General features: G+C 38.8%; 1 protein-coding gene across 3 annotated transcripts in view; it reads left to right on the plus strand.

Annotated features, from left to right (window-relative positions):
- The window catches only part of MYPN (myopalladin), a 90,026-nt gene that overhangs the window by 52,169 nt on the left and 21,589 nt on the right, over positions 1-16,268 (plus strand). For 2 of the 3 annotated variants that reach the window (XM_019538483.1, XM_019538484.1), the window contains 4 exons: positions 12,907-13,128; positions 13,640-13,789; positions 14,197-14,279; positions 15,302-15,428. In XM_019538483.1, coding sequence (XP_019394028.1) covers positions 12,907-13,128; positions 13,640-13,789; positions 14,197-14,279; positions 15,302-15,428 — 582 coding nt within the window. Of the gene's footprint in view, positions 1-7,364; positions 7,458-12,906; positions 13,129-13,639; positions 13,790-14,196; positions 14,280-15,301; positions 15,429-16,268 lie in introns of all 3 variants that reach the window. The other variant, XM_019538482.1, reaches the window with a different exon arrangement.

Below are 16,268 nucleotides of genomic sequence, written 5' to 3' on the forward strand. Positions count from 1 at the left end.
CAAAACCAGTGTTAATTGAGTTTGGTAAAATAACAAGCTTTTAATAAAGCTTAAGAGATCGAATAGTAGTTGATTTCAGCTAGACTCAACACACACCTCAGATTCAGGGGTCAGTAACAAATTAAGGTGCAAGTAAAATGTCTAGGGGAAGGCTAGGGGAATTCCTTGACGAGGCACATCTAATAGATGTCATTGAGTAATGTTGAGATGCACGAGCAGCTTCAGGGTGGCTATACTGTCTGCAAGGAAGTACTGTGCTCTAGTCTTACCTCTATCATGGGAGCCTTTATAATAACCATATTTCCTCAGGTTTTGCAAAAAGAGATGAAGACTTAGTCCTAGTCGTCACAAATAAGGAACCTATTTATAAGTGCATTTCTGGCAGAACACGTACATTGATATGCAAAAGCTTTGGTATCTGTGGAATAAATTACCCACTGTGGACAACTGCAGTTGTAATCCCTGTTTTTTTAATTATGTTGTTGACCTTTCCTCTGATGGAGTCCTCTGCCAAAACACTTCTAGTAAAACAACTGGCATGTGGTATGTTTTGCCAATGAATCACAAGTGTTATAGTTTGTACTTGCTACAGTAGTAATATGAATTATTTAGACAGCTACTGTGAAATATCAGTCAGTCTTTCAAGTTAACTGCATGATAACCTCTTTAGAAACAATGGTTACAAAACAGGATCAGAGTTATCTACTGATAAAGTTATCTACTGATAGCTATATATATGCTGTTTTTATCATCAGATATAATGCCAAAAGAAAATCCTGAATCATAAGGCACAAAAACTTTGAGGAAGTTCAGAGCTGACTCATCGCTACTTACTATAGCAACTAACCAGACAACATTCCAGTTTTGGGGAGGTCAAATAAAAGTTAATAAAAATAGAAGAGAAAGTAGTCTAGTTTCACCACAAAATGAAGGAACTATTACCCCCACTACAGGCTCAGTGCTTGAGTTAAATCTATTATTTTCCCAAAACCCCACTCAAAATCACTAACATTTGTAGTTCTTCAAGTACAAATCAAGGGGGTAGGATGCTCTTTTTCTGGGTATTAGCAGGTGCAAATTTTAAGTTTTCATGTCTGTGAGACCTTTTACTATTGATCTTTTAAAAAGTACATGAAACAAAACAAACTAGTGGATATATGTCTTGTCAGCAGGGCAATGACTAAGAAATGGACACATCATATTCTGTGTCTGGATTCACATGGATTTCATTAGCTCTCTTTTCTTCCCTAGTAAACAGAATATTGGAAAAAGGAAACTTTTATTTCACTTCTTAGATTTCCATATTAATATTTTGTGGCAGCAGGAGACAAACATTCTTTAGGATTTTTATTCAGTTTATTATAAATATTTGTAGACCATTACTACAAATAAGAAATGAGCATTTAGTGAATAGATAAAAATATTTCCATACAAAAAACTTAGGTATTTTATTCTTTATGTGCATTTTCTATATGTTGTTTTAAAATACATTGCTTTTTCCTCATAAAAAGTGTTCTATACTATTTTTCTGGTTCAGAAAGTTGAACTGTATTTTAGAATTTTATGAGTAGGAAAAATGCTTTCTGTACATATAATCTGTGCTGTACTTCAATATCAAGAATGAAAGAAAGGTGTGATAAGCAGAATTGCAAAGTGCTACTATTATGTTATATTACTATCCAAAGTATGGTTATAAACACAAGAATGATTCCATAGGTATTTATGTTTTGGTCCCCTATTTATTATCCAGCAGTGACTTTCAAGATGAAAATTGTTCAGCTTAAAAGTCAAGATTTTGCTAACTGTCAGCACTGCACACTCAGCATGATATCTAATAATCCAGATGCACTCCTTCTGCTTCATCCAGCACATCATTCATCACCAACAATAAAGAATTCTAGATTCAGAATATAGGTGGTAATTTTGCTGATGATGCATGAGGCAGAATAGATGACCATATAGTCTTCCACAGCTATGTTTACTGGCAATGCTGGGAGAAGTAAAAACATAGTTTTTGCTAATGAATATAATTTGATCAAGTAGGTAAAGTAAAAATTTGCCATGTTTACCAAATACTTTAATCATAATCACCCTTCAAACTAATTGTGAAACTTATTAGAGATGTGACACTAGAGCAAAAATGTTTTGTCAAAAAAATTAATTCAACAAAAATTGGAGTATCAGCCAAACCAAACTGTTTATGAATTCAGGCTGATTTTGCTGAATACTATCAGCTGGGAAAAAAAGGAAGGGGGGAAGACTTCACAAAACTATAGGAGGAGGACGTTAGGGTGGTCAACTAATATATGGAAACCCAATTACCTCCTCAGCAGGTATGTCTAGACATGCAAATGCTGTGAAGTGGGTTTACTCTAGAATAAATTACTCTAGAGTAAGCCCAACCTGGGTAGGCATCTACATGTGTGGCATTGATGCCTACACAGTCAGATGGATTGCAGATTGGCTGAAGCGTTGCACTCAGAGGGTGGTGGTGGATGGGTCATATTCAACCTGGGGAGAAGTGGGCAGCGGAGTCCCCCAGGGCTCAGTCCTTGGGCCCGTGCTGCTCAATCTCTTTATCAGCGATTTGGATGAAGGGGTGAAAAGCACCTTTTTTAAATTCGCTGATGATACAAAAATTCGGGTTGAGGTATGCATACTAGTAGGGAGGGAAAGACTGCAGCAAAACTTGGACAGGTTACAGGGGTGGGCTAGCAAAAACAGGATGCGCTTCAACACTGACAAGTGCAGGGTGCTACACTTGGGCAGTAGTAACCAGCAGCACACTTATAAGATGGGAAACTCCCTTCTTGAGAGCATGGAGGCAGAAAGGGATCAGTTCTGGAGCAAGTAAAACAACAGCACTCTAGTCTGGGGGAGAGGGCACCTGAGTTTCAGTTCCTGCTCTAGTAGATGTCCAGCTAGTTATGCAAAATGGACCAATAATAACAACAATATACCCACAAATAACCATCCAACATCCTGAATGCACACTCTAACTACCGGACTATTGGATAGAGGAGAGCATGGCCAGCTCCAGCAATTTTGTGAGTGTAGCCCTTCATTTCCTTTGTTTTTTCTCATGAGTGCCTAAAACAAGAGGATTGACTAGAATACTTCATACTCAAACAAAATGAACTATTTGTTTCAGCCAGGAAATAATTCAGTATTTTACATTTGCTTTCATATGGATCAATGTCTTTTTCCATTTTTCCACTTCACAATCAAAACAAAAACATCAATTCCTTGCACAGGCTTCCTAAAAGTTCCATTTCAATGGGAACAACTCTTATTATCTGGACAAAACTTGTAACTTAACAACAGTATTTCCTTGGCAATCCACAATGACAGTCAGACAGACAAACCGACAGAAAGATAGATAGTGTTGCCAGCCTTGGCTATTTTCAAGGGGCCTAGGCCAAGCTGCAGAAGCATAGCTAAGCAAAAATAACTATAGCATGAACCACAGAGTAAAAAGCAGCCTTGTTTATGGAAAAGCATACATTTGAGAAGTGAAAGCAGGATGGGGGCAAGCGCTGTTCCATAATGGAGGAGATAAGAAACCTTACCTCCAAAAGCGTGTTTTTCACAGAAACAAAAATGCCAACTAACTGACATCTTTAACAACCTCAAGAAAACTGGTTCAGTCTGGTTCCAAAGGTTTCAGTGAAACAAAGAAATGTAAATAAAATCAGAAGTAATTTAGTAGAATATAATAATATACCAGCCATCTATAAATATAGGGTATAGGCAGGAGGGAAATCTGAAGAATTCAGCAAATTTTAGAAGACCTGCTGCCAATTTGCATGCCACTCTCCTCCCACCTCTCTATTCTTCCCAGATGGCATAGGTGAGAATCAATGTTGTACTGTCCTAGGTAGCAAGTTGGTCTTTGCGATAATTGTTTTTGGGGCTTTGGGGTTTTGAAGTGCAAGCAAATAAGAGGTCCAGCCTCTTTCATCAGTAGCCAACCTGCAAAGTTACCTGTAATATGGGTAACTAATCCATAGACAGACAGACAGACAATATACATATAATTGATAGGGAAAAGGTAATCAAGTCACAGACCCTTGTGCTACAGTAAAATTAAAAGACTTAAACCTACAGTAATAAAGAATTAAGTTAGAGCTGAAGGTTCAGTACTAGGGTGTGATTAGTTAAGCCCACAGATGCCTTGTAGACTTTAGAATTGTGATTTATACCTACATATTAATGGTGTTTTCAATGAAGGACTATGCAGCAATATTATTTGGGTGTGTCTTGAGGCATAGATAGCATTGTGGGTGCTAGTTTATTTTTAGTACAAAGCGTAAAGCTACAGCTGTTTAAGTAATTGTGCCATTATTCATAGCCCTCACATGCATATTTATGATTCCCTTTCCCTAGTGAATACTTTATAAGAATATTCAGGATACAAGAGGCCTAGAGTTTATCCAAAGACTCCATACTAGAAACTTAAAATAACAGCTTATAAAAACAAACATAACAACCAGCAGATCATAGACCAGTCCCTCTTTATGCACTCTACTGTCCCACCAATAAAACATCCATTCATTAATGAGTCAGAGCCATTTCCTATACAGTCCCAAAAAAACACCAATTCACACCACAAGACCTCATTAAAAAACCTATACTCACAAATGCTTTAGCCAATATAAAAATCTTCCTCTAAAATGGGCTTTGCCTAGATCTGCCTGGAAGGTTAGCATATAGAGGTAATTTTAAATAAAACATATAAACAAAATTCCAAAAGCAAGTTATCCAGATGAAACAGGATTAAATTCAGGGTATCATTCTTAATTCATAAAACTTTTAACAATCTGAGTCTTAAGTAGTTGAGCAGCCACCTGTTGCTTTATAATATTTTTGCTCAAAATTTTTGCCCTGTGGGCTGGATGGGCGGTGCCAGTCCAGCCACAGGCCAAATCCAGCCAGTAGGCCTATTCCAGCACACAGGGTGGGCAGGGCAAGGCCCAATCTGGCCTCACAAAGGAAGTGTGGGAGAAGGCTTGTGGCCTGAACCTGATCCAGCTACATGAGGGAGATGGAGTGCAACTGAGCCTGATTTGTCTGCACAGGAGAGGGGACATAGCTTAGCCCCTACCTGGCCAGGCAGGGCTAGGGAATTTGGCAGCAGGGGAAGGGTGGCAATATTAATTGCCACTGCTCCCATGCCATCAAATTTCCTGATCTGTGGAGAACACCCCTGCTTTATATTCTTTCCTGGCAGATACAGTTTATCTGCTCTGCTCTCAAACCATAGGTTGAGTCAGGACCAAACTGGAGAATGCTGTAAGATGAGGGTCCTCATGCATGGGCTTTGCCAAATGAGAAACAGCTTACTGGTACTCTCATGCTCTGTTTTTCTGCTCACAGGAAAGGCATCTGTTTCAGCTGATCTGTCTTTGGTATCTCTGGGCCTTTGTACATGCCATGTTTTTTGCCATTTCTTGCGCTGAAATGGCATGATTGTTTGCATGAGCAGGTTTTCTGGATGCTTTAAAAGTCTTTCTAGTGCATTAAAGTAAAACTCCTTAGATGTAGTTTAGTTTGGCTTGCTGCGAATAAAGCATCACATCCATGGATTTATTGCGTGCAAACACAAGGCACTCAAAAACATGTAATGAGCCTCTTTGTCCACCAGATGGCACTACGACCTTTTTTAGTTCACCCCTTTGAATTGCTTCTGCTTTCAAATTGCTTCGTTTGTTGCTTTTTCTTTTTTTCTTGTGGTGTGTGCCAGCTCCGTGCTCCCACAGCTCTGTGGCAGAGCACAGGTTGGGAGGGGGCCAGGTCAGGGGGCCAGGACTGGACTATCCCTACTTTCCTGCGGCACTGGCTGTGGACCAGGCGTAATTCGTTTGAAAACTTAGTGCATGCAAACACTGATGCAATACTCCAAAATAAATAAAGTTTAAATTTTGTAAATTAAATTTAACGAGGATTAAACCCCATAGGGTGTACAGGCACCCTCTGTCCTTTTTATATTCCTTATTCATGTTCTCTTTTTTTTACCTCTCATCTACATCTGAGAATTTTCAGTTTGTGGCGAGTTATGCTTTTGATGTTGTTTGACTGGATATTCTATTTGATTGGCTGGGATCTTATTAAATTCTTGGTTCCTATTTAATTTTTCACTGTATAGAACAGAAGTAGATACGTTTTAATTCATCTATAGGAAATAAAATAATTCCAAGATTGCTTCCAATAAGAAGAATGATATTAAAGATGATGTTCAATATTTTAGCATTATGATTCCTTGCCCAAGGCAAGATGAAGACTCATAAGAACAACTGCACCTCTCAAAGTGAAGGGGAGACAGCAGTCATGTTTTTAAAAACAGTTAAAACTAAGGGACATTTCAAGAGAATGCTTAGAAACAGACTCTTAAGGCTTGAACACATAGTGTGTTGACAGCAATGGAATTGTTTTCACTAGTGTAAACAAGAAGGGGACGTGACATATAGCCCTTTACTGGTGCAACTTATCCTGAAGTCATAGTAAAATTATTCTGGGAAAAATCTGGAGTAAAACTACACTGGGATAAGCAGTATATATATACTGCTTGATAAAAACAACATAGCCTGGATCAACTGACAACATTTATACTATTAAAAATTTTTACTAGGGCTAAATTGCAGCAGACTTCTTAGAATGCCTGTGCCTCGCCTACATTAGTGTTCCTACCATTGCTAGTCAGCTTAACATTTCAATGCAGTTCCAAATGAAGGGGTGGATTTTCAGACCAGCCAAGCGTCCAGTCCTATTTAGACAACTAAATGAAGTAGCCAGATTTTCAAAACTTCAGTGTCCTCATTGACCTTAAACCTCAGCTATTACCTTGCATTGTCATCTGAGGGGGCAGAATGCAGCATCTGCATAAAGCCTCATTGACTGTTCTGGGGCTCCAGGTGGGCCCAGCTGTCTTTCAGCCTGGATCACAGTGCAAGTTCAGGGCCTTAGTACTGCAACAACAAACACTTGTGTTTGCATATCACTACTTTAAAAAAAGAAAAAAAGAAAACACATGGGAAAAATTGTCCATGATTAACATTGGAGTGGCCTCTTTAAGCAGACTTGTTCCCCATCGTATTCTTGACTATATAGTAGAACAGTTTCAGTGTGCTTGTTTTTTAAATTACCTTCTTTTTATACTTATTTCTATAGCAACAAGCTTGAAATAAGATATTAAAATATCACAGGACTCTATAACAAGTAGCAGATTCTCCTGTCTTTCCGTATTTGTTACCACTAAGCTCCACTAAAATAGGGGGTTTTTTTCCCGAAATCAGCTCCAACTCTTTAGATTTCTGCCTTTAAAGTGTTTTTCCTGTCCTCTTAATCCCATTACTTCCCTCTGCTAGAGAACATCGTATGATGAAAAACTGGCCCGCAGTCTTCAGGGACCAAGCAGTGATTCCCCAATCTTCACCTATACAGCTGAGGATGTATCTAAGGTACAATTTCATTGTGCAGTCTTTATTACCCCATAAATTCTTCTTGTCACTAGCATTTTTTATTTTCAAATTTTCCTTTGAAAAAAAAATTGGTAACACACAAGTAAATGTTTAGCTGGTGTCTTGTGTTGTCATGCATAAGTTCTGGGTCCAAGAGCAGCAGAACATGGGAGTGCTGTGAAGACTTCCTGCTTAACTGTGCAGGAACTGGAAGACTTCTGTTGTTCGGTGTTGGCCCCACTGGAGGTTGAAAGAGTGGTAATTGATCTAACAGCTCTGCTCTTTTGGGTCTGACTCTTCCATCCAGTGTTAAGGATAAATTGACTAGATGGAGATTCAGAATTTATTGGCTCCAGCAGTCCAACTCCCCACCTTCTAAAATTTCAGGGCTCCAGATTGTTGTGGGCCAAGTGCTCTTCGACTCCAGGAAGTCTTAACACTCTCCATCCTCCTTCACCATCAAATATAGTTCAGAATTGTATTCCTGAAGTAAAGATACTTCATGAATTTACTATATCTTATTTCTGCCTTCATATCTCCTACCTAAGCCCTTGCTTGGTCACCTGATCCTTCCCCGAGTCCTGCAGCCCCATAAATGCACAAATATCTTACAAAATATGCACTCCAGTATCTGTACAGGGAGGAGAGTAGCATTTCCCTAACTTGCTGGAGTGTTTTGAGGGCAAATAGTAAGAGAAATAAAGAAAGAATTTGAAGGAAAACTTGCTAGAGACATACAAGGTAACAATAAAAAATTATTTAAATACGTTAGAAATCGAAGGCCTGCCAGGGAGTCAGTTGGGCTTTTAGATGATCAGGGTGTAAAAGGGATGCTAAAGGATGACAGAACTATCGCTGAGAAACGAAATGTTTTCTTTGCATCTGTATTCACTTGGGAGGATGTTAGGGAGACTCCCTCACTAGATCCATTCCTCTTTAGGTACAAGTCAGTGCAGCTGAACCAAACTGAGGTTTCAATAGATGAAGTCGCAGAGGAAAGTGATAAACTAAACAGTAGCAAAATCACCAGGATTTGATGGCATTCACCCTAGTGTTCAAAATAAGCTCCGTTTGGAAATTGCTAGTCTCACTAAAAACAGCCTTGGTACCAAAGGAGTGGAGGATGGACAGTGAGACTCCCATATTTTTTTTTAAAGCTCTAGAGAGGTTGCAAGGAACTACTAGCCCATGAATCTAACTTTCATTCTTGGAAAACTGATAGAAACAATAATAAAAAAAGAATTGTTCAGCATATGGATGAACATGATTTGCTAGGAAGGAGTCAACATGGTTTTGTCAGAGGGAAATCATGCATCACCAACCCACTAGAGTTTTCTGAGGATGTCAATAGCAGGTGGATCAGGGTGATCCAGTTAACACAGTATATCTGGACTTTTAAAACTCCTTTAACAAGGTCATCTCTAGCAGAGGCTCTTAGCAAAGTTAGGTTGTCATGGAATTATAAGTAAGGTCCATTTGTGGATTAGAAATTGGTTTAAATATAGAAATAAAAGCATGAGTATAAATGGTGAGTTTTCAGAATGGAAAGAAGTAAACAGTGGGATCCCTCAGGGATCTGTGTAGGCATCGCTGCTGTTTAACATATTCATAAATGATCTGGAAAAGAGGGTGAGTAGCAAGGTGGCCAAATTTGCAGATGACACAAAATTATTCAATGTGGTAAAGACCAAGGAGGACTGCAAGGAACTACAGAAGGATCTGATACTATTGAGCGAATGGGAAACCTAATGGTGGATGAAATTCAATGTAGATAAATGTAAAGTGATGCACATGGACACAAATAACCCGAACTATACATAAACTATGATAGGCTCTCCATTAGCTGTTACCACACTGGAAAGAGATCTCAGAGTCATCGTGGACAGTTCACTAAAAACATCAGCTCAGTGCTCAGCTGCCATCAAAAAGACAAACAATACATTAGGAATTGTTAGGAAGGGAATTGTAGACAAAGAGAAAACTATCATTATGCCCCTTTATAAATTCTTGGTGCATCCACACCTTGTATACCGTGCCCAGTTTTGGTTCCCACACCTTAGAAAGGATATAAAAGAAGTAGAAAAGGTACAGGGAAAAGCAACACAGATTGATAGTGTGGAGGCACTTTCATATGAGAAGAGAATAAAGAGACTAGGCCTATTCTTTTTAGAAAAGAGACGCTTGACATCATTTGAGCAGCTGGGATGGGCTGGAGAGTTTGCTCTCATGGGTAATAGGTGGCTGGGATGAGGTGGAGGTTCAGTCTTAGGGTGTCAGCTGGGGTGTTTGGTGTTGCATCTGATCTTGTGGGTTGTTAGTCTGTTATTGTAAGACACTGGATACGGCAGAATATAAATCTAAATAATAAAAATAATTTGTGGGAAGTTTAGAATGTTTGGCAAATATGTGAAAGTCATTTTTTCTAAATTAAAAAAATAAAATGATTTCATGCCATACTTCCAGTTTTGTTCCAGCTCTTTTTCATGGTGACAAGATGATGAAGCGGAGAACTATTGCTAGCTTAATCATCCCTTAATTAATCTCAAAATAGCGAAAGGAACATAAGGCCAGGTATGCTTAGGCCGCACACTGGAAAGTAAGGAGATCCCAAATAATGCAACCCCGTGGATTATTCTTATTGCCAAAAACAAAACTTTTGCTCTTTGCTCTTCAGAGCTACCAGAAGAATTCCAAGGCAGTTCCTAGAAGTTCTCATAGCAAATATGTGATTTATATAGTATAAAATAAGCTATAAGGGGGAGAGGAAGGAGACAGATATCTGCTTAGAATTGCTCTTTGCAAGAGAACTTAGATGTTTTAATTTAAGAAAGAATCTAGGGAAAGGGAAAATGACAGTGTAACCTTTTAATGGTAAAGCTTTCTCTCTCAAAATACACAGATCACAGATTTACTCTACTCTCCCCATCAATCTTTTTCCCAATTCAGAAAATAAATGAATTGTTTGACTGTCCTGGTAGACTTGTGTGAAGGGCCAACACCTGTAGCCTGAAGGGAAATATGATTGACAACACAGCTCTGAAATCAGAATACCTCCTGACTAGATGGCTGTAACTGAGATGGGAATTTGGCCTGTGGTGTAGAATGATTTGCTGAGGCATACTTTGTGAAAGAAAAAACTTAAACAAGATGGAAATTCTGTAAGGATATGTTCTGCCTGCCAGCTGGTACTAATCTGCCGGAGAGCAAACCTAACCAACTAAAACAATAGATGCCACCACCTAGTGGCTAACTTCACCTCTCTGTGCATGCCTTCTGTACTCTGAGACCAAAGATTAGTGAGCCCAGACACTCTGTTTCCTCACCCTCAATCCCAGGTAGTCATGTGTCAGTTCACCTTCCCACACAAGTTATAGGTTAAGGTACTAGCTGGTGCAATTGCTCTTAGGTTGGGAGAGGCAGAATGTTGCACGCCATGGCACAATCCCTCATATCCCTAGTGTACCCTCCATCCAGGTTTCCCTCGCTTCATACTGTACATGCATTCCTGGAAAACGGCACGTAACTCAAATTCGCATAAAGGGATCCAACTTTACAATGTAACAAATAGGAATATGTTCCAAGACCTTGACTGTACTGACCCCCACACCTATTTCTACCACTTTTACAAGACCGTTTGAGTACTCACCAAAGACAGATGGTACACACAAGCACAGGGCACTGTCATAATGGGGATGGCAACTACAGAAACACAGGTCACAGACAACAAGTGAGGAGCACAGATCCACACAGGAGACTATATTTTGGTGCACATCCCTTCCACAAAGCACCACACAAAGCAGCTGACTGTGGGCTCCCACCACACGGATTGCATAAGGGTAAATTTACCTCACATACAATGAATTTTTGGTATAAAATGGGTCATCACATAAGAGCAAATTTGCACATACAGAACCCACATAAAGCAAAGGCAACCTGTATAAGATTTTTAGAAGATGGTGCTGAAATGCCAGAGGTTGGTTATCTTGGGGCCTTCATGTCACAGAGGAATCTACAGGCAGTCTGTTAAGATATTTTTGAGACACAAGGGGGCTGTAAAAGTGACCCTAGACTACAGACAGTAAATTTACATAAAAGAGCCTCTATCTGGCTGAGCTTGTCTCATCTGAAAGGCAATCTTCAGTTGTTACAGGAAAGATATTATCATATTTCGTAGTGTAACAAAGTAGTCTGTCCCTTCTAAGAAGTGAGGAAGCCGGGGTGCAATCATGGGTGTGGCTTATGAATAAGACCAAATGCTCCAGTATATAATTGACACACTCTAGTTTTAGCTTCTACTTCAAGTCTGTATTTTGGAAAGAATAGCCCTGAAGGTGGCACTGGAGAGAAGTGGAAAAAGAGAAAGCAGAAGAAGAAGAAAGAAGTCTCATTCATACAGAACTCATGCCACCACAATCCCTCACATCTACTCCTTATAAGGAACAGGCACCTTATTACACATAACTTCTAAAACAAACATATACATCAACTGAAGAATACACAACCTCTACCAAAACAGGTCAGAGATTGTAGACTAGGGACAAAATAGCAATATGATGTAGAGAATAAATTGTCAGGGCTGATCACCTCATGCTTTAGGAGATATAAATGTGACTTAAGGTACTATATTAAATGTTGCCATTTTATATATTTAGCATATGACTAGTGTGGAAGAAATCAAACTTCGCGTTGTGGTTGAATCAGAACTGACAGAGCCAGCTTTTCTTTATTTAGGGCTATACTGAGATCACAGAGAGAATTCCATACAGCAAGGGGAATCACCCACTTCTTTGTTTCGAAGGATTTCTCAGACTCTGTAAGTTTACAAGTATATTTATACTTAAGACAGAGAAAGAGATAAAAAAATACAACCTTGGAGAAACAAAACAATAGTAAATTACACAGAAATTTAGGAAGTTTACTTAAACAAACCATCTGTGCACAGGGTAATATATCAAGATAAACTAAGGATAACCCAAGGCATGCAGGATTCCTTATCTCAAAACACATAACTGAAATAAGCAGTATCAGCACTTCTGGTCTCTGTCTGTTTTTCTAGTCAAGTAGGCCAGAAGCCCAATTACTCCTACACTAGTTTAGAAAAACAAACTCTTGAAAATTGCAGTTATTTTCTTAAATTTTTTGCATTCTCTTTAGGTTAAATTTTTAGAGCAGCCTAAGAAATTAGGTGCACAATTCTTTACAATTTGCCTAAGGCTCCTTTGAAAAATCAGTCCAAAGTTTGTAAAAAAAAAAAAAAATGCATTTCAAAAGTACAGTTTAAGCCTCTAAACATATGAGTGTCAGGTGCTTCACAAAGCACTAATTCCGCCTGTGAATTTTTTTTTTATTTTTTTAAAATTCACTCTTATGACATTTAGTTTAAGACAACAAGGAATTAGAAATATTTGAGCATAATCAAGGTCAGTGCATTGCCAATATCATTGTGCAGGAGTACAAGATTTCAAACTTTGAGCAGAGACTGATGAATGAAATAGAGTTTCGTCTTGAACGCACCCCAGTGGATGAATCAGATGATGAAATCCAACATGATGAAATCCCTACAGGCAAGTGCATAGCACCAATCTTTGACAAGAGGCTCAAGCATTTCCGGGTCATGGAAGGATCTCCTGTTACATTCACCTGCAAAATTGTTGGAATACCAGTGCCCAAGGTAGGTGATACTTTCAGTCAGATGTAGTTTAACTACGTATTCCTGGATATCACCTTTGCAGAGACACATTTACAAAAATGTTGTTCTGCGAAGATAATTCTCAAATAAGAGGTTTTCCAAAACAGTTAAAATAGTAACATCTTGTACCATTGCTGAGTACAAGCTAAGCTTAGCAATTTTGCATAGACTCATCAATAGAACCCCTTGAGTCTAAGGAAAACAAAATTTGTAAAAATATAAAGATCTAATCTATTTCAGATATGTGGGCTGATTTGGTGACATTCACAAATGCATATAACAAAACAAAACCAAGTAATCTATATTTCTGTGAAGTTAACTAACATTATCCCAGCACTGAAACATTCTATACCGTATCTTAAAAGATCTACAAATTGTGCATGTGAAATAGGAATTGCTCAAGAAACAAGTTATTTTTATCTGCACATTGCCTATTCGTAATTCCAACTGCAGAGCAAATTTCAATAGCTGTCTATCTTTGGGCTCACTTCAGGTATATTGGTTCAAGGATGGAAAGCAAATTTCAAAGAAGAATAACCATTTCAAGATGAAGAGAGAAGGAGATGGAACATGTTCTTTACATATTGAAGATACTACAAATGATGATGATGGAAACTATACAATTATGGCTGCCAATCCACAGGTAAAGGGATTTTTCTTTCACACCTATGTAGCTGCTTCAAGTTTAGAAAGATATGTAATTAGGAATGGCCACGTCAGATCAGATCACTGGTACATCTAGTCCAATATTCTGTTTGGAACAATAGCCAAAACCAGATGCTTTGGCAGATGGTGGAAGAAACTATGTACAGGAGAAATACAGAAAATCTGCCTGTGTTTTTACTCATCTGGTCTCTAAAGTACACAATCACAGTCATTCAGTTGCCCTTTATGTCAAAGCACTTGTGAGATACTAATAATTATTGTCATCCATTCTTACTCTTTTCAGTATAAAAATACTATAGTATACTGCAGGAGTCAAACTTTAATAATTAGGAACTGAACAAACTGTCAAACAAGAGTTAATACTACTTTCATTCAATTTTTCAGGGGAGAATCAGTTGCTCTGGCCACTTGATGGTTCAAACTATTCCTGTACGCGGACGATTATCAACAACTATTCAGTCTCACAGGTAAAATGAAGTATGAAGCTGTAAACATAAATGTACAATTTCTGATTCATCAAAGTTGCTTTTTTGATGTCTTTTTCAGGTTGGGTGATATATTGTCATCTCCTGGTGCTGGTGGATCCAGAGCCAAACTATACAATTTTACCAGGAAGAGTAAAATTTGCTCTAATGACATTCAACCACTGCTCATCTTATCCATCTTTAATTTGGTTTTTTGTGTAATTGTACAGAACAAGAGGTTTATAATAGCTAGGCAAAGATTCATTTGGTCTAAATCACAAAAAAGAGAATCAGAAGATGAAAACTACAATATGTCTAATTCTATTCCTGCTTCTATAATAGACTACCCGTGTTATTGTTGGTGAATCAATTAGGCCGAGGTTTTCAAAGTAGCTAATGTTTGAGGGATTCTAGATATTTGGTACCCAATGGAAATATCTAGTACGAGCTGAGCACACACCTGAAAAAATGGGTGCATTTCATGTATTGTATCAGTGACCACAGCCAAAATCACAAGTCATCTTTTGGAGGGAGAGGGAAGGAAGGAAGGGGGAGTTGGCCTCTATTTCACTCCCCCTATCTGTAAAATGGGAGGAGGAAGTAATTCCCAATCAAAGTACCAGTAGGGTTCAACTCACTGATGTCTGTCAAGTGTTTTGAAATCAGCAGGTGGAAGATACTACTAAAAGTGCAAATTAGTAGTAGTAGCAGTAGTAGTGGTCAGTCAGTCGTCATTGATTCAATGGAGCTGGGGAAAAATGGTTGAATTTGCAAAACTGCAAAAAAACCCAACCCCCAAAACACCCGAAAAGACTAGTTTTACTTTGCTATATTATACAGCTCATTTAACAGTCCTATTAAATAAAAACTATGCCATTATTATATTTACTTAAGACCTGTTTTGGGTATTGCCTTTTTAGTTCTACTAAACATCTGTACAATTTTCTCACTTTCTGCCCTGCACTAAATTTTAGAAAAACTGTATCCATTTCTTCTTAACACACATGTATCATTTTTTGTTGCAGGACTAGGTCCCGAGTGCCAGAAGGAGATAAAGAACCTATGCAAGAACGCTTTTTCCGGCCCTATTTTCTACAAGCACCTGGAGACATGGTAGCTCATGAAGGGCGACTTTGTAGACTGGACTGTAAGGTACTAATTTGCTTTCTCTGTTCTTTGCTGCTGCCCCTGTCACACCTCCCTTAGTTACACAACTGAGATGTTTTGCCTACACCCCGTCCCGTTCAATACATTATGTGGAGTGACAAACTCAGGTAGCATATATCAAAATCAGAAGGCTAATTTATGTTGGTTTTCACTCTACAGTATATTGCTTGTCTTTTGCCTGCCTTTTAGCACAGGTGCAGATACAAGGAACCTGTACAAGAATGCAGGGATACTTCTGCTGAGTTCTCTGGCTACCAGGTGCTTGAACATGAATGCTTATAGCACGTAACCATGGGACAAGAAGCCATGTACTACTCATTCCAAGGCTCAAACCTTGTATGAACTGATAGCCTTTGAACACTAGCACTTCTAAAAGTGTAGAGCAGAGTCAAATTACACAAAAAAGAAAGAACTCCCAAGTTTTTGACCCACACTCCCTTTTAGGGAGTTGCAGGTCACAGGGATTAGCAAATGGTCTTGTCATTTCTGCAGAGTTCAGGGATCCATAAGGAATACCAGCAGCAGCCATCACAGATCTCAGGCCATAAAAAAAAAAAAAAGAAGAAGAAGAAGCTGCTCCACGAGGTAGCTCCACCCATTCCCAGCAAGCCAAACAACTAGATCTGTGCGAAATGGCTTTGTTTCATTTCAGTTTCGGATCTGGCCATTTCTTCATAGACATTAGGGCTGGAAGGGACCTCGGAAGATCATCTAGTCCAGCCCCACTCCCAAAGGAAGGAAGACATCTGGGGTCATAGGAGCCCAGCAAGATAAGTATCCAACTTGCTCTTGAAGGTGTTCAATGTAGGTGCTTGAACCACCTCC

Source organism: Crocodylus porosus, unplaced genomic scaffold (genome assembly GCF_001723895.1).
Source record: "Crocodylus porosus isolate Cpor-Errol unplaced genomic scaffold, CroPor_comp1, whole genome shotgun sequence".
Classification (NCBI taxonomy): Eukaryota; Metazoa; Chordata; order Crocodylia; family Crocodylidae; genus Crocodylus; species Crocodylus porosus.